This window comes from Macaca thibetana, chromosome 8, assembly GCF_024542745.1.
Source record: "Macaca thibetana thibetana isolate TM-01 chromosome 8, ASM2454274v1, whole genome shotgun sequence".
Lineage (NCBI taxonomy): Eukaryota > Metazoa > Chordata > Mammalia > Primates > Cercopithecidae > Macaca > Macaca thibetana.
In genome coordinates this window covers 126,051,456-126,074,588 of record NC_065585.1, presented here as the reverse complement: position 1 = coordinate 126,074,588, position 23,133 = coordinate 126,051,456, and the positions used below count along the sequence as shown (strand labels likewise).

At 43.9% G+C, this 23,133-nt stretch overlaps 2 protein-coding genes across 5 annotated transcripts in view; one reads left to right on the top strand and one right to left on the bottom strand.

Moving 5' to 3' along the window:
• Positions 1-15,328, top strand: part of PDGFRL (platelet derived growth factor receptor like) — a 65,502-nt gene extending 50,174 nt beyond the window's left edge. Inside the window, exons 4-6 of the mRNA XM_050801956.1 lie at positions 1,351-1,644; positions 7,383-7,522; positions 14,836-15,328. Of these exons, the coding sequence (XP_050657913.1) occupies positions 1,351-1,644; positions 7,383-7,522; positions 14,836-15,024 (623 nt within the window). The 3' untranslated portion in view covers positions 15,025-15,328. The remainder of the gene's footprint in view (positions 1-1,350; positions 1,645-7,382; positions 7,523-14,835) is intronic.
• Positions 15,329-16,045: 717 nt separating this feature from the next.
• Positions 16,046-23,133, bottom strand: part of MTUS1 (microtubule associated scaffold protein 1) — a 162,831-nt gene continuing 155,743 nt past the window's right edge. For all 4 annotated transcript variants that reach the window (XM_050801940.1, XM_050801941.1, XM_050801942.1 and 1 more), the window contains 3 exons: positions 21,998-22,114; positions 19,179-19,276; positions 16,046-18,345 (listed from right to left, as the gene is read on the bottom strand). In XM_050801940.1, the coding sequence (XP_050657897.1) occupies positions 18,132-18,345; positions 19,179-19,276; positions 21,998-22,114 (429 nt within the window). In that variant the 3' untranslated portion in view covers positions 16,046-18,131. The remainder of the gene's footprint in view (positions 18,346-19,178; positions 19,277-21,997; positions 22,115-23,133) is intronic.

Here is a 23,133-nt window from a genome sequence, read left to right as displayed (position 1 = left end):
CCCCAAAAGCCCAGTCCAGAGTTTCTTGCCTGTCCTAAGGACAGAGTCAGTCCTCATTTCTCCCATTTCGGTAAGATAAAAATGCCATCATCTGAGCTTAAAGAACCAGGCAGAGTAATTTCAGGGGAAATGAGGGGATGTAAGAGACTGGCTGAAGATTCCCAGCCAGGTGCTGGCCAAGCCGAGAGCAGACCTGAGACTGATGGGTTCCTCCTTCAAACCAGCAACATTCCCCTCCACTAACTTTGGCAGGCACCAGGTCCTCTGGGCTGTGTAGGGAGCTCTGATGTGCTGGGAAATGCTTCCTGGCTGGCAGTTACTGACCATGGCTGTGGGGTTGATTTCTCCACACACAAGCAACAGATGGCTTCAAGCTTTTACAATTGCTAAGGGTTTAAAACTTACAATCATAAAATCACATTAATAAGTGCTTTCCTAAATACTGAGTTTGCTGTAATTTGGATGTAGTTTACAGCTTATTAACTTGATTTTTTCTGGAAATCTAAAATCCAATGTGCTTAGTCGTCTTTAAGAAATATGTGTGTCATCTACATGAGTGGATATAAATACATTTGCAGGAGACATATGTAATCTATAATTATTAAAATGAACTTTAACACATTTTTTTCTTGATGGAAGCTACTGATTGCAATTTTTTTTTTTTTTTTTTTTTTTTTGAGACACAATCTTACTTTGTTGCCCTGGCTGGAGTACAGTAGCATGATCTCGGCTAACTGCAACCTCTGCCACCTCCTGGGTTCAGGCAATTCTCATGCCTCAGCCTCCCATGTAGCTGGGACTACAGGCGCATGCCACCACACTCAGCTAATTTTTTTTTTTTTTTTGTATTTCTAGTAGAGATGGGGTTTCACCATGTTGCCCAGGCTGGTCTCGAACTCCTGAGCTCAGGCGATCCACCCGCCTCAGCCTCCCAAAGTGCTAGGATTACAGGCATGAGCCACTACACCTGGCCAGATTGCAAATATATTTTTAAAGCAAGTAGTGTCGTCACTTACTTCAAAGTATGTATTAAAGTATAAGAAGTAAGGCTGGGCCTGTTAAACCTTAACATGTTAAAGGTTTATTTGTTAAATCTTAAATCTTGTTCCTTGCTGCTTCATGGCTGTGATCTGTGGGCCTCATTTGGGCTTGAACTGATACCTTTTCTGTTTTCTTTAAGGAGACGGGAAGGAAAATCATTCTTCCAAAAAATGAAAAGCATTAAAATAAAAAAAAACCCAGCTTTTGCTACTCCTAAGGATTCAGTATTTGGAGGATGTTGCCAGAATCCTTAAGGATGCTTTTACTTTGCTTCTCCAGAGTGAATAAGCCTGTGTCTTCCCTTTGCAGAGAAAGGAGAACTCTTTGTGCCTTCTCCCAGCTACTTCGATGTTGTCTACTTGAACCCGGACAGACAGGCTGTGGTTCCTTGTCGGGTGACTGTGCTGTCGGCCAAAGTCACGCTCCACAGGGAATTCCCAGCCAAGGAGATCCCAGCCAATGGAACGGACATTGTTTATGACATGAAGCGGGGCTTTGTGTATCTGCAACCTCATTCCGAGCACCAGGGCGTAGTTTACTGCAGGGCGGAGGCCGGGGGCAGATCTCAGATCTCCGTCAAGTACCAGCTGCTCTACGTGGCAGGTAAGCTGGGCCACCCCTGTCTAGATTCTAGTCACTCCGCTGGTCAGTTTCAGGTACTGCTGTTCCCTGCCTGCAGATGGAATAAGGAAGCACCATGAGTGCCTTTTGTTTCATTGTTGTTGGGTTTTTTTTTCTTTTCCTTTTTTCCTGAAACAGTGTCCCTTTTTGCTGCCCAGGTTGGAATGCCGTGGCACAACCATTTTCTCACTGCAGCGTTAAAGCCCTGGGCTCAAGCGATCCTCCCTCCTTAGCCTCCTGAGTAGCTGGAACCACAGGCATGCACCACCACGCCCTCTCATACAGAAGAGGTCTTCCTGCCTTGCCTGGACTGGTCTCGACCTCCTGAGCTTAAACAATCCTTCAATCTCAGCTTCCCAGAGTGCCGAGATTCCAGGTGTGAGCCACCATGCTCGGCCCACTTACGCTGTTCTTAAAGGCTTCCCTTCTGCCCCACCGCTTCTAGGATGTTCTCCTTCCTTGCTATGACTCTGACCGAAAACCCCCCGTCCCCCTTCCAGCCAAATCCTTCCATCATTCACTCTGGTGCTGCCTCTCTGTTTGATGAGCAGGTCTTCTAAGTCCCCAAACTCCTTTAGAGCATCCTCCCAGCCTCTTGGTCTTAACCCGAATCTGCTGTCTCCTAAGGACACCGTTCGTTCCCACCTCAAGGCTGGCATCCTTCTTGTACCCATTCCCACCCCCCAACCCTCATTCTCTGCCCTTCTATTGGGAACCTCTGCTCTTTGGGGGCTCCACCAGCATTCTCATTTCCTTTCCTGTCACTCCCCTGAGTGCATCGAACATTTTGGCACTTCGTTCATGGTCCTGCTTGTCGCTCCATTTTTAGGGTGACTTTGATATCGACTTGGAACCCACTGGTCAGGTTCATGGACCCCTCATCTGCTCCACCTCGGATATTCCCACCCTCATCACAATGTGAACATGTCAACCACAACCGCTGTGACAGCAATCACTGGGGCTGACCCCAGCTCCAGTGACACAGGCTTGTACTTTCCCAGGATTCTGTGTTTAATGACTCCCTCAATCACAATCCTCACCTGCACCCCCTGTTCCCCAGGGCTTTCTGCCCTCCCCACCCACGAGGCTTAGATCCTGGCTCCCAGCACATCTCTACTGGCTACCCACGCCCTGCATGCCCTCATCTCTGTACTCCCCTCTCCTGTCCAGGAAAGAACCATCCTGGATGAACACAGCTAACTTTCTCCTCGTACCTGTACCCATGGGTGGGTAGAGGGCATGGCCACGAATCTCCCATCTCTTGCCCACCCTGCCTGGCGTCCTCTGCGTTTTGTTCCGTCTTTCTTCTGCTTTCCCCAATGTGCACAGAACACTTGGAGTCCTCAAATTCCCACCTCATTCTCTTCCAACTGGCCTTATTCCCTTCCTCTTGACAGATCTGAAAGTCTCCCAATTAAAATTGGAACTACTACTTTTAATGTGGCCATTTTAGTGAGGAGTTTCATTTCAGGGCGTTTATACATGAAATACGTTTTTCCCTGGTAACTGCCAGCCATTCCACTGTGTTAAATCCCCCTTTTCCTGAGGGTAGGGAGATCTGTTAGTCGTGTCAAGTTTCCCTTTGACATCCAGGAGGCTCGCTGGGTGAGTAAGACAGCCTCGTTCTGGCTTCTAAGGCCGTTTGTTTAAAATCTTCAGTCCCGACAATTGATCCAAGCCTGCTTTCTGCTCTTCCTTCCACATGCAGGCTCCATGCTGAGTCCAGCAGCTCTGAGTCAGAGGCCACAGTCCCCTCTGCTCCCCTCCCCTCCCCTCCCTGCTGGGACACCAGGTTAGGGGAAGTAAGAGACAGAGGTCAGAGCCCAAGAGCTGGCTACCCCTGGTGATAAATGCTGACCTGGCTTGCTGTCTGTGAGCCTGATGGGAGCAGATAGTGACTCCAGTGCTTTGTCACAGGTGACAGGGACTCGTCTGTCACAAGCCCCTTTAGTGTCCTAGGCCCTGTCCCATGCAGCCTCGCCTCCTCCTGGACCCTCAGCTGGAGGCTGCCTCTGCTTGTATGAACTTCTTTGCTGTTAGGCGCAGCACGACTGAGAGAGCCTGGAGTCTTGACGACTCTGTGTCCATCTGATCACCTGACTCCTGAGCAGGTGGCCACCAGAACATACTGTGGAGACACAGTCTGGGCCCTCTTTCCTTCTGGAAGTCCCCCACTCTGCCATCTTGTCCAGGGCTCTTTTGCCCCGGGCTGATGGCATAGGGGCAGGCTAGGAGCAGTTCTGTTGCAGAACGCCACAGCACCCCCCACCTTCCTTGACAAGCAGTTCTCTGAGGCCCCTCCCTCACCTTTCTGGAGTGAAGCACCCCCTTGCCAGCTTTGCAAGGGAGGAGGGGAAGTCGTTTCTCTTTAGGCACTGTAGTCCCTCACAGGTGACTTTAGTCTCTCGGAGAACTCTCACCTTGACCAGGGGCAAGTGGTGTGTGTGGGCAGGGTCCGTCCCCTGCAGTGGAGCTTCTCAGGCAGCCCTGTCGGGGGATCATTAGCCCCAAGAGTGAGCTGCTCTCTGAAGTTAAAAACTGGGCTCTGTCATGCCTCGTGTTCTCAGCCATGGTGCTTATTCAGCAGGCCATGCCCCTCACACCCTGTTACCAAATCCCTCTCACGGCCCTGCTTCACCTCCCCGCGTGCTGCGCTGAGCCCACCACTCTTCCCCACTAGAACCAAGTCCCTGAATGAAAGAGCTCTCCATGTCCCATCTCCACTTCCTTTCCTCCCACACACTCCTCTGCCCACTCCCATCTGGCCTTCTCCCTTGACTTCCACCGAAATGGCTGTTGCCAAGGTACTCTGGGAACCCCATGCCGTTAAAATCTGTCCCCGTCCCACTGGATTCCGCCTCCCCTGCATGGAACGGCCTCTGCCCTGGTTCCATTTTTTCCAGCTTCCACCACCTCCCCTTCAGCTTTCTCACTCTTCTTGGTCAGCTCTTAGCAATCTATCAACTCTGAAATGCTGGTGCTCCCCCAGTCACCCTTCTTTCCCACTCCTTGTTCTCTCCCTGGGCCTGCTTCACATGTGTACACTGGGAACTCCCAAGTGGGTGGAAGTGGCCAGATCTGGAAGCACCAGATCCACATGTCCGCCGTCCACCTCGAGCGTGCACTGAGATGCTTTGGGACCCTCCATCCTCTGTATGCCATCCCTGGACTCAGCGCCATCCTCCCTGGACTGGTTCTTCCTCCTCCTCTGCTTTGGCGACGGCACTACCTTCATCCAGGGGACAGGCCTGTGGCTGGAAGTCAAGCTCATCTCCCTTCTCCTCCCAATCCTTTGTACTTTTTTCATTAAATCACTTTCAAATCTTACTGTTTCTCTCCATCCTCACTACAAAAAAGGGGTCAAGCTAGCATTGTCTCTGCCCTGGTCTTACGTGAATACCTTCTCATCCATCTCCCCTATGTCCACCTTTTCTTTCTCCACTCTGTTTTCCACACTGCAGTTGATTTTTTTTTTTAAGGCAAAATCTTGCTCTGTTGCCCAGACTGGAGTGCAGTGGTGTGATCTCGGCTCACAGCAACCTCCACCACCTGGGCTCAAGCGATTCTCCGGTCTCACCCTCAGTATCTGGGATTACAGGCATGCGCCAGCATGCCCAGCGAATTTTGTGTTTTTAGTTGAGATGGGGTTTCACCATGTTGGCCAGGCTGGTCTCGAACTCCTGACCTCAGGTGATCTGCCCACCTCCGCCTCCCAAAGTGGTGGGATTACAGGAGTGAGCCACTGCGCCCGGCCCCTGATTTTAATTAAACCATTCAGTAGGTTCCCACTTCTCCCAGAACCAAAGTCCAAATCCTCTGTGTGGCGTGAATGGCCTCGCATGGACTCACCCCTGTCCTCCTCCCCATCCAGGTCTCACTCCTCCCTCCCCTCCTCTCCCCAGCCCTCCTCACTCCGCCACCACCTCTCACCCAGGGCCACGCCCATGAGCACTGCCAGCCTGCTGGTGCCTCCCTGCTTCTCCTGTTCATGTCTTTGAAGCTCAGTCTTGAGATTGTAGTTCAAACAGTACTTCCTCAAGGAAGCCCTTCCTGGCTCTCAGACTGTTCTATTCTGGCCTTTCGGAGTACACTGGGCTTCTGCTTCATAGCTTTTAACACAGCATTTTAAACTAACCATATAGGCCGGGCACGGTGGCTCAAGCCTGTAATCCCAGCACTTTGGGAGGCCGAGACGGGCAGATCACGAGGTCAGGAGATCGAGACCATCCTGGCTAACATGGTGAAACCCCGTCTCTACTAAAAATTACAAAAAAACTAGCCGGGCGAGGTGGCGGGCGCTTATAGTCCCAGCTACTCGGGAGGCTGAGGCAGGAGAATGGTGTGAACCCGGGAGGCAGAGCTTGCAGTGAGCCAAGATCACGCCACTGCACTCCAGCCTGGGTGACAGACCCTATTTCTTTCTTTCTTTTTTTTTTTTTTTTTAAATTATTATTATACTTTAAGTTCTAGGTTACATGTGCACAACGTGCAGGTTTGTTACATATGTATACATGTGCCATGTTGGTGTGCTGCACCCATTAACTCGTCATTTACATTTTCATTGTTCACTTCCCACCTATGATTGAGAACATGCAGTGTTTGGTTTTCTGTCCTTGGAATAGTTTGCTGAGGATGATGGTTTCCAGCTTCATCCATGTCCCTACAAAGGACATGAACTCATCCTTTTTTATGGCTGCATAGTATTCCATGGTGTATATGTGCCACATTTTCTTTAACCAGTCTGTCATTGATGGACATATGGGTTGGTTCCAAGTCTTTGCTATTGTGAATAGTGCCACAATAAACATATGTGTGCATGTGTCTTTATAGTAGCATGATTTATAATCCTTTGGGTATATACCCAGTAATGGGATGGCTGGGTCAAATAGTATTTCAGTTCTAGATCCTTGAGGAATCGCCACACTGTCTTCCACAATGGTTGAACTAGTTTACAGTCCCACCAACAGTGTAAAAGTGTTCCTATTTCTCCACATCCTCTCCAGCACCTGTTGTTTCCTGACTTTTTAATGATCGCCATTCTAAATGGTGTAAGATGGTATCTCATTGTGGTTTTGATTTGCACTTCCCTGATGGCCAGTGGTGATGAGCACTTTTTCATGGGTCTGTTGGCTGTATAAATGTCTTCTTTTGGGAAGTGCAGAGACACCATTTCTAAATAAATAGCTTGTTGAGTGAATTCTCCATAAATGAAGAAATTTGTTTCTGAAACATGATGAGGCAAAGGCACTGCAAACCCAGGTAGCAGTTGTGCCCAAACATCTTTCACATCTGTATATTTAGATTTTCTCCTCCTCTTGTGCGGATAGACAGCCACACACTTATCTGCTCCCTGCCACCCCCCTGGACGCCACCACCCAGTACTTCCTACATGCTTCTTCCCTAAGGACTTGTTCCCCCTCACCTCTTTATTCTCTTCACATGACCCCTGACGGACCTCTGAGCCTCCTCACCTAATCACAGGCTTGGAGGCTGTCCTGGGAGTCCTGGTGCCAATCCCATTCCAGACCACCAAGGTCAACAGGTAAAGGTGGCTTCAAAGGAAGCCCCAAGTGGTGTGCTCACACCGTCTTGGCACTGGACGGGAAGTTGTGAGAAAGGCAGAAAAGTCCATCTGTCTCCATAGAAAAGAATGCATGTGTAGGTTTGTTTTTGAGGTTACGCTCAGGGTTTCACTCTCCCTGTCTCCTGCTTGCTTCCAGTTCCCAGTGGCCCTCCCTCAACAACCATCTTGGCCTCTTCAAACAAAGTGAAAAGTGGGGACGACGTCAGTGTGCTCTGCACTGTCCTGGGAGAGCCCGACGTGGAGGTGGAATTCACGTGGATCTTCCCAGGGCAGAAGGTAAGTGTCATACTCAGCACCTGCATCTCAGCCAGCCATTTTAATTCTCAGCTTTGTCCCCACCCAGTGCTACATGCCATAGCTTAAGAAGTGCAAGAAACATGTGGGACTTTGTTGGGGGCCAAGGCTTGTTTGTTTTCTTTGAAGATGTTTCAGTATATTAAAAAAAATTTTTTTAAGGACAGGAAATAAAAGATTTGAGTTTCATTAGTCAGTTTGCTCAATGTACCCTCTTCATATGCAGGGTTTTTTTTTTTAAACCCTTAACTAAGAAGGGACAGTAATGCTCATCGCAGTGCCATTCACAATACCAAAGACATAGAATCAACCTAAATGCCCTTCAGTGGTAGATTGGATAAAGAAAACGTAGTACATATACACCACAGAATACTATGCAGCCATGAAAAAGAATGAGATCATGTCCTTTGCAGGAACACGAATGGAGCTGGAGGCCATTATCCTTAGCAAACTAACACAGAGACAGAAAAACAAATACTTCACGTTCTCACTTATAAGTGGGAGCTAAATGATGAGAATACATGGACAAGAAGGGAACAACACACACTGGGGCCTACCTGGGGGTAAAGAGTGGGAGGAGAGAGTGGATCAGGCAAAATAACTAAGGGGTACCAGGCTGAATATTAATACCTGGGTGAAGAAATGATCTTTCATTTCATGACATGAGTTTACCTCTATAACAAACTTGCACATATACCCCTGAACCTAAATAAAAGTTTTTTAAAAAATAAAAGGACACTGGAGGAAAGGGAAATGAAGTATCTCACTCTTTTCTCCTGCCCCCACCTCAATCTTCAGTCCCATCTTCTGGGTCAACTAGAATCTCACCTCCTCCTGGGGTCCTTCAGAGTGTTCTCTTTGTTTTTAATATGTTTTGTCATTTTTTTATTTCAGTAGGTTTTTGAGAACAGTAGGTGTTGGGTTACATGAATAAGTTCTTTAGATGATTTCTGAGATTTTGGTGTATCCATCACCTGAGCAGTGTACACTATACCAAATGTACAGGCTTTTATCTCTCACCCCGCTCCCACCCTTTCCCCCCGAGTCCCCAAAGTTAATTGTGTCATTCTTATGTCTTTGCATCCTCATAGCTTAGCTCACATTTAACAGTGAGGACATACCATATTTGGTTTTCCATTTGTGAGTTACTTCAATTAGAATGATGGTCTCCAATTCCATCCAGGTTGCTGCAAATGCCATTATTTCATTCCTTTTTATGGCACAGTAGTATTCCATGGTATATATACTACATTTTCTTTATCCACTCATTGATTGATGGGCATTTGAGCTGGTTCCATTTTTTGCGCTTGTGAATAGTGCTGCTATAAACATGTGTACAAGTATCTTTTTCATATAATGACTTCTTTTCCTCTGGGTAGGTACACAGTAATGAGATTGCTGGATCAAATAGTAGTTCTTCTTTTAGTTCTTTAAGGATTCTCCACAGTTTTCCATAGTGGTTGTACTAGTTTACATTCCCACCAGCAGTGTAAAAGTGTTCCCTTTTCACCACATCCATGCCAACATCTGCTGTTTTTTGATTTTTAGATTATGGCCATTCTTGCAGGAGTAAGGTGGTATCACATTGTAGTTTTGATTTGCATTTCCTTAATCATTAGTGATGTTGAGCAGTTTTTCATATGTTTGTTGGACTTTGGTATATATTTTGAGAATTGTCTATTTATGTCCTTAGCCCAAGTTTTGATGGGATTGTTATTTTCTTGCTGATTTGTTTGAGTTCCTTGTAGATTCTGGGTGTTAGTCCTTTGTCAGATGTATAGATTGCAAAAATGTTATCCCACTCTATGGGTTGTCTGTTTATTCTGCTGATTATTTCTTTTGCTGTGCAGAAGCTTTTTAGTTTAATTAAGCCCCATCTGTCTTTGTTTTTGTTGAATTTGCTTTTTGGTTCTTGGTCATGAACTCTTTGCCTAAGCTTATGTCCAGAAAAGTTTTTCCAATATTATCTTCTAGAATTTTTATGGCTTCAGGTCTTAGATTTAAGTATTTGATCCACCTTGAGTTGATTTTTGTATAAGGTGAAAGATAAGGATTCAGTTTTATTCATCTACATCTGGCTTGCCAATTATCCTAGCACCATTTGTTGAATAGGGTGTCCTTTCCCCATTTTATGTTTTCTTTTGCTTTGTCAAAGATCAATTGTAAGTATTTGGGTTTATTTCTGGGTTCTCTATTCTGTTCCACTGGTCTGTGTGCTATTTTTATACCAGTACCATGCTGTTTGGGTGACTATGGCCTTATAGTATAGTTTGAAGTCAGGTAATGTGATGCCTCTAGATTTGTTCTTTTCGCTTAGTCTTGTTTTGGCTATGCGGACTCTTTTTTGGTTCCGTATGAATTTTAGGATTGTTTTTTCTAGTTCTGTGAAGAATGGTGGTGGTATTTTGGTGGGAATTGTATTGAATTTGTAGATTGCTTTTGGCAGTATGGTCATTTTCACAATATTGATTCTACCCATCTATGGCATGTGATGTGTTTCCACTTGTGTCATCCATGATTTCTTTCAGCAGTGTTTTTTAGTTTTCCTTGTAGAGGTCTTTCACCTCCTTGGTTAGGTGTATTCCTGAGTTGTTTTTTGTTTTTTGTTTTTTTGCAGCTATTATAGAAGGGGTTGAGTTATTGATTTGATTCTAAGCTTGGTCGTCGTTGGTGGATAGCAGAGCCACTGATTTGTTTACATTAATTTTGTATCCTGAAACTTTGCTAAATTCATTTATCAGTTATATCAGCTTTTTGGAGGAGTCTTTAGGGTTTTCTAGGTATATGATTATATCATCAGCAAACAGTGACCGTTTGACTTCTCTTTATCGATTTGGATGCCTTTATTTCTTTTTCTTGTCTGATTGCTCTGGCTAGGACTTCCAGTATTATGTTAAATAAAAGTGGGCATCTTTGTCTTGCTGCAGTTCTCAGGGGAAATGCTTTCAAGTTTTCTCCATTCAGTATAGATGGTTTTCATTACCTTAAGGTATGTCCCTTCTATGCCGATTTTGCTGAGGGTTTAATCATAAAGGGATGCTGGATTTTGTCAAGTGCTTTTTCCGTGTCTGTTGAGATGATCATGTGATTTTTTGTTTTTAATTCTCTGTGGTGTATCACATTAACGACTTGTGTATGTTAAACCACTCCAGTATGAAACCCATTTGATCATGGTGGACTATCTTTTTGATATGCTGTTGGATTTGGTTAGCTAGTATTTTGTTATGGATTTTTGCGTCTATATTCATCAAACATGTTGGTCTATATTTTTTTCTTTTTTGTTATGTCCTTTCCTGGTTTTGGTATTAGGGTGATACTGGCTTCACAGAATGATTTAGGGAGGATTCCTTCTTTCTCTATCTTGTGAAATAGTGCTGATAGAATTGATACCAGTTCTTTGAATGTCTGATAGAATTCATTTGTGAATCCATCTGTACACATATATATGTACGTGTGTGTATATGTGTGTGTATATATATATATGATTGTGATATTTTCCTGTTGGACAAGTCCTTTTATCATTACATAATGTCCCTCTTTGTCTTTTTAAACTTCTGTTTCTTTAAAGTTTGTTCTGTCTGATATAAGAACAGCTACTCCTCTATAAGACAGGCCTTCACCTGTAATCCCAGCTGCTCAGGAGGCTGAGGCACAAGAATCGCTTGAACCTGGGAGGTGGAGGTTGCAGTGAGCCAAGATGGTGCCGTTGCACTCCAGCCTGGGCAACAGAGTGAGACTCTGTCTCAAAAAGACAAAACAAACAAAAAGAATAACTACTCCTGCTCACTTTGGTGTCCCTTTTCATGGAATACCTTTTTCCACCCCTTTACGATAGATTTATATGAGTCCTATTTGTTAGGTGAGTGTCTTCAGAACAGCAGATACTTGGCTGGTGACTTCTTACCCATTCTGCCATTCTCTATCTTTTAAGTGGAGCATTTAGGCCATTTACATTCAACATTAGTATTGAGATGTGAGGTACTATTGTATTCATTGTGCTATTTGTTGCCTGAATACGCTTTTTTTAAAAATTTTTTTTTTATTTTTATTTTTATTATTGTGCTTTTGTTTTATAGGTCCTGTGAGATTTATGCTTTAAGGAGGTTCTCTTTTGGTGTATTTCAAGGATTTGTTTCAATATTTAGAGCTCCTTTTAGCAGTTCCTGTAGTGCCAGGTTGGTAGTGGTGAATTCTCTCAGCATTTGTTTGTCTGAAAAAGACTATCTCTCCTTGATTTATGAAGCTTAGTTTCACTGGACACAAAATTCTTGGCTGATAAGTCTTTTGTTTAAGGAGGCTGAAGGTAGGGCCTCAATTTCTTCTAGCTTGTAGGGTTTCTGCTGAGGAATCTGCTGTTAATCTGGTATGTTTTCCTTTATAGGTTACCTGGTGCTTTTGCCTTACAGCTCTTAAGATTCTTTCCTTTGTCTTGACTTTAGATAACCTGATGACTATGTGCCTAGGATGATCTTTTTGTGGTGAATTTCCCAGGTGTTCTTTGAGCTTCTTGTATTCAGATGTCTAGCTCTCTAGCAAGGCTGGGGAAGTTTTCTTTGTTTATTCCCTCAAATATGTCTTCCAAACTTTTAGATTTCTCTTCTTCAGGAACACCAATTATTCTTAGGTTTGGTTGTTTAATATAATCCCAAGCTTCTTAGAGGCTTTGTTCATTCTTTTAAATTCTTTTTTCTTTGTCTTTGATTGGGTTAATTAAAAAATCTGATGTTCGAGTTCTGAAATTCTTTCTTCTGCTTGTTCACTTCTATTGCTGAGATTTTCCAGTGTATTTTGCATTTCTCTAAGTGTGTCCTTCATTTCCAGAAATTTCTGTTTTTGCTATCTATTTCACTGAAGATTTTTCCCTTCATACCCTGTGTCTTTTTTTGATTTAATTAAATTGGAGTTTACCTTTCTCTGATGCCTCCTTGACTAGCTTAGTAACTGACCTTCTGAATTCTTTTTCTGGCAATTCAGGGATTTCTTTTTGGTTTGGATCAATTGCTGGTGAGCTAGTGTGATCTTCTGGGGTGTTAAAGAAACTTGTTTTGAAATATTACCAGAATTGTTTTACTGGTTCCTTCTCATTTGGTAGACTATGGTAGAGGGAAGATCTGGGGCTCAAGGGCTGCTGTCCATGGGGTGCTCTCTTGTTGTAGTGCTCTCCCCATTGCCCTATGTGTGTGGCTTCCTGAGAGGCAAACTGCAGTGATTGTTATTTCTCTTCACCCAGCAGAGTTACTGGGCTCTGGGCTGGTACTGGGTAGTGCCTGCACAGAGTCCTATGATGTCTGAGGTCTCTCAGCCATGGATACCAGCACCTGCTCTGATGGAGGTGGCAGGGAAGTGAAATGGATGAACTCTGTTAGGGTCCTTAGTTGTAGTTTTGTTTATTGCACTAGTTTTGTGTTGGTTGGTCTCCTGCCAGGAGGCAGCACTTTAAAGAGAGCATTAGCTGCAGTAGTATAGGGAGGATCAGGTGGTGGGCAGGACCCTAGAGCTTCCAAGAGATTATGTCCTTTGTCTTCGGCTACCAGGGTGGGTAGAAAAAGACCATTAGGTGGTGGCGGGGTAGGTGTGTCTGAGCTCACTCTCCTTGGGCGGGTCTTGCTATAGCTGCTGTTGGGAATGGGGGTGTGGTTCTCAGGCCAATGGACTTATGTTCCCCAGGGTATTAGGGCTGCTCTGCTGTGTCGTGCAGGTCGCCAGGGAAGTGGGACAAAGCCAGCAGTTACAGGCCTCACCCAGCTCCCATGTAGCCCAAAGGGCTGGTCTCACTCCCTCTGTCTCCGCCAACAGCACAGAGTTTGTTTCTAGGCAGTGGAGGAGCAGGGTTGAGAACTTGCCCCAGGCTACCAGCCTCCCGGCTAAGAAAGCATACAGGGCTTTCAGGTTTCACACCTGCTACCTGCCACAGTTTCTGTGCTATGTCTGCACTACTGCTTCAGTCCCTCACCCGAGTTCTGTCCGGGAAACTTTGTGTTTGGTCAAAATTGTTAGAAAGTTCAGCTAGAAGTTTCCTTCTCCCTGTGGTCTCTTCCCAGTTTCTCTGGTAGCCAGTTTCTCTGGTAGCCAGTTTCTCTGGTAGCCCTCTTCAAGGACCTCTGTGAGACAAAGTGAGAAATGCTGGGGACTGAGACAGCCCACAGGGCTCTTCCTGCTGCTGCTTTCTACCGCTGTGTTTCACTTGGCTCGAGTGTTCTCTATACAAGCTGTGCCTATGGCAAGCTGCTGTAAGCAGACATCCCCCAAGTGAGCATAGAAATAGACCATGCCGAAAAGGTGCTGTGAGGCCAGAGATAATTTTAAAGTAGACTTCTCATAAAAGCAATTGCAGCATATTTAGCCCTTGTGCATGTTTTGCTTGCTAAAATAACAGCTCTGCTACCAGCACGGAATAATCCCTTTGTTGCCAGAAGAGATTTGGCCTCTACAAGACACATTCAGTAGCTGACATCCTTCTGGCCTACAGGCTGTGATTGGTAGAAAATAACTGTCCCTGGGAATAGTGTTTTCCAGCTTCCTGGTACCAGGTACTTATCAAAAGTGTTGGTCATACTTACAGGACATAGATGATTTTCAGTAGAGGTGTTTTTTCTGGTTTTTGTTTTTTTCCCCCACTCCTACATTGCTATTTGGTATTTTATGAGAAAAGGTATTCACCGAGTAATACTATGTTCTTATCACCAGAGTTGGCTGAACATCTCAAAAGTGACCATCTCACTTTCTAGAAATAGGGGTCATGTCATCTAGTACATTATCTTACCCATCCTTGGTACAACTTTTCTCCCACTGGAGTCCTAAGGCACATTGACCTAATCATAGTTCTTCCTCTCCCAAATCTGAGCAATTGGGAGCTCCTAGTCATTTATACAGTGGGTGCGTTTTCAGGCTACTGACTTTCTATTCTGTAGATAAGAACCACTTAGGAAAAGAAAATGGGCAATGTGAAGAACGAGGCCAGTGGAAAATTGTGTCCTTGCTTGTGCTTAATGCCAGTTCCACTTTCTTGGAGTTCTAAAAGCATACATTTTAGATTAAGTAAAAACTTATAGAAGAAAAGCACAGACAGACAGCGCCAAACAGCGTAATGAAATTCAAGGCTCTGTTTGGAAAAAATGCAGCCTAAAATGATTCCAGTGTAGAAGCTTCCACAGCTTATGAGCTATGCATACTAAAGTCTTTTATAAGCATGTGCTTTGCTCTTTGAAAGGAACACTCAACAGTGTTGGGCGAGTGGGAGCTGTTTATAGCAGCTTGTCCCTCGTGCTTCAGTCTGTGTGGGTGTCGTTAAACAGGATGAAAGGCCTGTGACGATCCAAGACACTTGGAGGCTGATCCACAGAGGACTGGGACACACCACGAGACTCTCCCAGAGCGTCATTACAGTGGAAGACTTTGAGACCACTGATGCAGGATATTACATTTGCACTGCTCAGAATCTTCAAGGACAGACCACAGTAGCTACCACTGTTGAGTTTTCCTGACTTGGAAAAGGAAGCGTAATGAACTTATGGAAAGCCCATTTGTGTACACAGTCAGCTTTGGGGTTCTTTTTATTAGTGCTTTGCCAGAGGCTGATGTCAAGCACCAAACCCCAACCCCAGCATCTTGAGTCCGACCCTGACATCCAAACTAAAAGGAAGTCATCCAGTCTATTCACAGAAGTGTTAACTTTTCTAACAGAAAGCATGTATTTTGATTGCTTACCAACATACGTGTTCCTAGTTTTTATACATGTGTAAACAATTTTATATACTCATTTCTATTAAATGAACAAGTTTTTGTAAAGAATACAAAGTGGGATAAGTGTTTGTTAAGTTGGCTTAAAGTATATCCAAAAAGACTTGGTGGTGGCGATACGTGGGTCATTACCAAGTATTCTCTTTTGTATCACCACCACAATGTATTAGAATTTTAAAATGTTCTAGATACAGTTCAACTACCTATCCACAAGCAACAACTCCAGATTCAAATGCTTAGAAATGTCATTTTGTCTTAGTAGCAACTTTAAAGCAAACGTGAGTTAATTTATGAAGGTATTGAAAAAAATCATGTATGCTTCATCTTTTTAAACTGCTGCACTCAAGGGTACTAATTCTAGATTAGTCTATTCAATAAGTACAGCATGTTTTTAGAAGTTTAGCTTTTTTTTAGAAATAGATGCATAGGTTGAGAACATTCAACTTTTAGACTTTTTTTTACCATATTCAAAAATATTTACCAAGTTTGTCCAATTTTCTTACATAGCAGAAATTGTTAAAATCAGCCAAAATTTATTTCTCAAACAAACACAGATAGCTTTGAATTTAGAAAAGAAGAGCTTAGCCCTAACTCTAGCTCTGTGAGCCAAGTTTCAACCCATGACCAATTATGTGGTTGCAGTGGAAATTCCGGGAAATAAACTAAGAGGAGATACCATCTTTACTGTGCTGTCAAAGGGCTATAAATTTGAAGAATGTAAAACTGAAGAATTTGAAGAATGAAGTAGGTCAGAGGATGCAATTCTTGAGTATTCCAGCATTATTTATTTGATCAAAGTAAAATACACTTTCCATCACTACAAACTGAGCACAACTACAGTTGTCTACACATCCATATTTTTGACGTGCCAACATTTTGTATTCTACATGAAACATTTGGTTTAAACAAAATCTTAAAAATTCTCTATTTTGTTTCCTATCTTCTCTCCTGTTCTCTGCCATCCTCGGAAGACGTCTTATATTAACTGCTATGAGATTTATTTCCCAGTCACATAATACGGAGGATGGCAGGGAACAACACAAGATTTACCATGTGTAGGGGATGAATGGCAAACCCAACTTTGGCTAATGTCATTGAGAACTTGGAAGCGTGAGCAGAAATATCCCAGGAAGTGGCAGTGACTCTACATTTCCATTTATCAGAAGCAAACATGGAAGGTTACATACATGATAAACTATTGGAAGTTAAAGACTTACGACACACAGCCACTAATTTAAAAGAACATGCAACGTGAGTATCAACTTGCTATGTAGTGTACAAGTAAATGACCCAAATATCCACCTCTAGTATCCTGGATCTCTTCTTCCTACAGCGGTTATTTGTACAGCCACTGAAGGTTGATTAGTAAATACTGACATCACAATGTTGACACATGCAGGGAGTGGGAGATAAAGCAACAGTTCTTCCTTCCACCTTTTCCAAAGTCTCACGATTAGGGGAGGTAATAAGTTTTGGAAAGAAACTGAAATGCAACTTGGAGGAGAGTTGGACAAGCCACATTTTCCGCTCGTCAGCGGGCCATTCTGCTACTAAAGACAGAGGGACTCCTCAAAGGGTACCTGAAAAATGAGTGTGATCCTCCCAGACTGTTTTCTTCTATCAAATACTGCGTCATCGGTAAGCACTGAATCCTACCTTAATTATACTAGCCCAATGACTTCCTTTTTCTCATTCTTTATTCTAAGATTTCCCAAAATCTGTAGTATCAAATCCAGGCTTTAGTTTATTTGGAAAGTGGTTTCAGCACCTGGAAGATGAGCTGGCTCTGGGGCTCTGGAAAATCATATTCCTTTATCCTTATCCCAGAGAAACGTACGTAGGAGGTAGAAGGTTTGCTTTTGTGGCTCTGGATGGTGGAGAAAGGTAAAAAGGAAAATGAAAATAATGGGAGAGAAGAAGACAGGTTAAATCTGCAAGGATCGATCAAGGTAAAAATAAGGCGGAAAAACCCATTGGTACTGCCCTTTTTCTTTTTACATTTTTTTTTAATAGAAAAATTAGGATTCTACATTTACACATAGCCTGAGAAAACGAATAATAGGATAGTGTTTGTTAGGCTCACATGGGTAAGTAAAAACTCTACAGAAAAATCTAGTTTCAACTGACATGGCTGAACACTGAAAAACTGCCAAGAAGTTACCCCCAAAAGATACAGAGAATGTATAGATAGGGACAAGTCAAAGCTTTCCCTGCTTTCCCTGTTATACCCTCTCCCTGCCCTGTTACAGGGCTGAGCAGAGTTGGTGGTAGATGATCATAATTCAAGCAACTATTGCTTTTTCTTCTATGGCTTTGGCTGAAATGTATATGCTGATTATTTGATTAGTACATATCCAGATATATTCAGATTTTGACATTTAATACACAGCAGAGGCGGCTGCATCAGACACATGACACTCTGTGACATCCATTTCATTCACACCCCCCCACCCCCACAGTCAGACTAAAAACTCACAAGAAGGTGTCTGTGGTGAAGGACATTACAAAGGTTATAAATCTTTATCTTAATAGGCCCCTGAGAGTTTTTCCCCCTATGCTTAGGTGAACAAGGCAATGAACAAGATGCTCTCGTTCTTTAAGTGCTTTGTGCAACAACATCCGTGTCGACGCCGAAATCTTTTTTTGGAGGAAATCTTTTGGATGGAGGCAAAAGCCTTCCTCCAGAGTTCCAGTCTCAGAAGCTGCTGATTCCGGCGGCAGTGACGCTCCAGTTATCCTACGGTGATCACACGTGTGCTGATATACCTCTGTGCCCACGTTCCTCATTGGGGTCAGTCCTGCAGACCTGTATCAAAATGCTTTCAGAGAGTCTGTGGACTTTGGGGAGGCATCATCTGGGTGAAATGCTGGGGCTGGGGAAAGAGCCCGAATTCCTTGGTGACTGGAAAGGGATGGCAGAGGACGTGGGGGATCTCTTGGGGCTACACAGGTCCCCATTGTGCAGCTTCCACAGAAGCTCCTCGTTTTCCATGGAGAGTCGCTTGTTGACTTTCGACTCCTTCTCTAGAGACTCTTGCAGAACAGCCTGCTCCGTGGAAAGTTGCCTTGGAGAAAAAAAAGCCAGAAACCATATACGTCTATGTAAAAAAATAACTTGAAAAACTTTTCTTAGCATTTGAAATTTTGAAGTCCAAAATTATTCCTTTGGGATAAAACAGAATCCTGCACAAGGTCACAGGTATTTGGCTGGCTAAGAAACACAAACACAGGCTGGACTTGGTGGCTCATGCCTGTAATCCCGGCACCTTGGGAGGCCAAGGTGGGTGGATAACTTGAGGCCAGGAGTTCGAGACCAACTTGGGCAACATGGCAAAACTCTGCCTCTATTAAAAATACAAAAATTAGCCAAGCATGGTGACATGTGCCTGTAGTCCCAGCTACTCAGGAGGCTGAGGTGGGAGGATTGTTTGAGCCCAGGAGGTGGAGGCCGCAGGAAGCTAAGTTCCCACCACCGTACTGCAGCCTGAGCAATAGAGTGAGACCTCCTCTCAAAAAAATATAATAACTCTACTTTTTGGGCAATTTCATAGTAGGCTGAGTGCCACTTTTGCAAATATTCAACATGTTTTATGACTGTCTTATGCTGGGGGCTGTTTTCTATTTGGTTTTGTATTGCTTTTTGTCTGAAAGCATTCTCAGAGGCAGCCAGAGGCCGTGGCAGCAGGCTTGCTGGCCTGGGTCTCAGTGTATAGTCCAGGCCGCTTTGGTAAAAGCATGAACCATTACCATCACATTTTTCAGAGAGAAATCAATGCCCCTTCAACCATCTGCTTCCATCCTATTTCCAGGAGGTGCAGGGGTAGACCGTGTCCAGAAAGTACACTGGATGTGCAAGGGAGGGGGGAGCTCAGGAGAAACGGCATTGTTTTCTTTTTACCTTGAAATTTCCATGTGCTTGTCCATCCGAGCTTTTAATTCTTCATTCTCCTGCTGGAATCGCTTCAATTTGTCAACCAATGCTGTGTTGTTGTCCACCTTGGCACAAACAAGAATTCCCACATTTATACAATATTAAAAAAACATCTCATTTCTTAAGGCACCTCATGACATAAGCACACTTGGGAGATTTAATTAAGGAAAATGCAACACCATATTAAAATATTTATACACTAACATACTGAAAAAGATTTTGAAACAGCAAAACAGAGCAGCTGGGTATTTTTAAAACATGTATGCCAGGCCACTTCAATATTGATACAAGTGGGGAACAGATTTGTTCCAGGCCACATTGTTCTGGAATTCTCTAAGAATTGGTGCCTCTTTCTGTTTCAATGTGAAATAAACCTTGCAGCCACACTGCCCACACTTATCAAAGCTGATGTATCTTCTTATGAAGTGAATTTTGCAGAAAGAAAAAAAAAGAGATTCCCACGTCTGATGAAAACTCACAGGCCAACAATTCAACGTCCCTGGCAATGTTTACTATGGACTTGAACTCAGTTTCATGGTAATTCTTCAGCATTTGCCTCTGAGTGGCCACACAAAGCTGTAATTGGACAGAGCTCTTAGAGCATCCCATCAAAGAAGTAACAGGTCAGGTCAGCTGAAGATAGGTCTGTTCTCCTGCTGGCCTGTGCAGGCTGAACTTTCAAGGCAAACAGATTGATCAGCTGAGAGATGAAAGGATAAGATGCCTGAGGACATTGAATCACTTAACATGATGAAGACCTGCCTCCGTCCCCCACTCACTTTCTAAAGGTAAGGTTTGATGAAGAGGCGATATTATAGGTCCATCAGAATTAAGTCTAAGCCCCTTGTCCTTGTAGCAGGACTAACGCACTTTGAGTGTGGTGCTTAGTTCGGAGCCCGGTTGTTCTTAAGACATCCTATTATCCAGAAGCAGCGCACTGCAAGCCGTTCGGGTGAAATGACTTTCCAGAAAATGAGCCTAAACATTGAGTAATGATGCAGGAATCCCAGATAAAACAATGTGGGAAAACCCTGGAATTCGAGACTGGGAGGTATTGTCCTTTATTATCTCATCCTAGGGAAACCAGTCCTGATCACGTCACTGAGCTGATGATGGGCAGTGCTAGTGTCATGGGAAAGTCATCTTAGAAAACTTCCTGTGCTGCTCTCTTCATTTCATCAGAGGCCTGTCATTTACAAATATGAAGGGAACGGTGGGTTTCCCTGTCATTGTGTCAACCCATTCTTCCACACATCCACAATGCAAGGCTGACAGAGATCATCAGGATACCTCTGGGGCATGGCAAGAAACAAATACTAGATCAACACAAATTAAATGTGTCGTTAAGTTTACAGCATAGTCTGTTCTATTGCACATGATTTTTTGAAAGTTTTGAGGCATGAATGGCATATGGAGCGACTATTAACAGGATTATCTGAGCCACCTCTGACTACCATTTAGAAGATACCAGACTCGCTGGAACAGGACGACCTCTGGCAGGAACTGGTATGTATACTAGGTTGGGCCCATTAACAACCATGAGTTCCTTTCCTTCCTTTACAAAAATTTCCTGGTAATTCAAAGTGCTTGTATATCCACACAGGGGCTTGGCTGTTACCTCCCTCAACAGAAATCATAGTCTCCAGGAGAAAACCAAACCCCAAACCAACACAAACCAAACAGTAGAGAGGTTCCCCGTGCCCCCTACTGTCCAGGGCTGGTCTGGGTTTGAATGAGGCACTTGAAGCCTGAGTCACTCATCATGTGGGGAGCAGAGGCCAGCAGCACGCGGCAGTTGCACGGTCAACAGCAAGGCACCGCGAGGGCTGGGATCACTTAAGCTGACTTGCCAAGCTCTGCCAACTTGGTTAGAGTCCTGGCTGGCAGCAGTTGTGTTTCAGGGCCGGACCAAGACTGATGCTGAACACTGAACATGCCATGCGTGCACACGGTTCTGGGCAGACTCCTCATACACTAACATCATTCTCTGTCCTAGAGACTGCAAACTGAATGTTATTCATAGTTTTGGTAACACTTGCTACTTGTTCAAATGGATTAATCTTATTATAGTACAATTTTTTTTTTTTTTTTTTAGACTGAGTCTTGCTATGTCACCCAGGCTGGAATGCAGTGGCGCCACCTCCCCAGTAGCTGGGATTACAGGCACCCACCACCACACCCTGCTAATTTTTATATTTTTAGTAGAGACAGGGTTTCACCATGTTGGCCAGGCTGGTCTTGAACTCCTGACCTCAAGTGACCTGCCCGCCTCAGCCTCCCTAAACTGTGGGATTACAGGAATGAGCCACTGTGCCCAGCCCATAATTCTTTGATCACATGCTAATTCACAAGAAGCAAGATGAAGAATTTTGATCGTATTGCTTCACTGGGATTGATTTCTATTAAACATATCCAACTGCTTTGGACCTAAGAAACCTGTCCAGGGTGGGTGGTATACTAAAGTAGTGATTTTACATAGATATTTAAACACTTTTCTTAAGCAGGTGAAGATTCAACATACCACTGAACTATAAGCCTGATTTGTTTGTTGTAGTTTTTCCAAGGACTGGGCGCTGTTTTACATGTTCCTTGAAAAAGAAAACATTCTAGGAGGCAGCCATGAATAAATATTGAACAAACTTGGCAAAGAAAATGTAAACTTTATCTTTCGTCTAATTTCTAAATATCTTCAGGAGCAGTTAACTCCATAGTTCTAAAATGCAGGGCACAATTTCATAGATATTACCCGATTTGTAAGATCCTCACTCATTCTGAAGGAAACATACCAGTTTCTCCATTTTCATTAACTTGATGTCCTGTTGGTGCAGTTTCTCATTCTTGATCTCCAACACAGCTTTCAGGCTTTCTAACTCCTGTTCCAGATACATGATCTGAGGATTTTTCTGGAAAGGACACAGCAAGATACTGCTCTTATTCCACACACTCACATAGTTCAAATTCTTAAAGAATCTTTGATTAGATTTAGACATTAGACAAGCAGTAAGAGACAGATGTTCCTCATCTTAGAGGAATTTCAAAGAAAGAGGTGAAAAAGAAGAGCACCTGAAGTCAAAGACTGGTCCTAATACTGAAAACAAACATTTCACTCATTTATCAGTAGGTTAATATGCAAAAACGTGAGTTGCATCAAACATGTTATTGTAGTCAAGAGAAAAACTATTGCTTACATACAAAACAGAATCTTGGTTGGAGATAAGGCTATCTGTAAGACAGTTACTGGCATTTGCCAGGAGAAAAGGGAACAACAGTTCTCTCCTACCAAACAAACTGATCAGGAAAGAAAAAGCAGTGCATTATACCGCTCTCTGGAAAACAACAGAGATAACGACATCCTGAGTCTGTGGATTTTTGTTATGATGGAGCTACGCTGACCAGGCCATACTTCTAGGGCAGACATAATACTATCATTTTATATTGCGACACCCCAGTACCTACACGGCATGGAGTACATAGCCTACTAAAATTTCTCTCCAAGAATTACCAAAGTTTGCCAGGCATAGTGGCATACGCCTACAGTCCCAGCTACTCAGGAGGCTGAGGCGGGAGGATCAACTGAGCCGGAAGGTCAAGGCTGCAGTGAACTGTGAATGCACCACTGCATTCCAGCCTGGTGGCAGAACAAGACCCTGTCTCAAAAACACAAAACTCTCCAAAATAAACGCTACATCAGGGGAGGCGTCCTTTGAGAGCACACCATTAACGTGGATTCCTCACCACCGCCCACCCACTCCTTGCTTTATTAATGGAAATTCAACTAAACCAGCCAAAATGTATGCTACAGAAGAACAGCTAAGGTCCACTGATCAGATATGTTTAACGAAGGAACGTCTTAGATAAGAGTCAGTGGTGTGGATCATCCAGCTTATCTGCCGGGGCAGTGGTTCCTGCTCTGGACAAATCC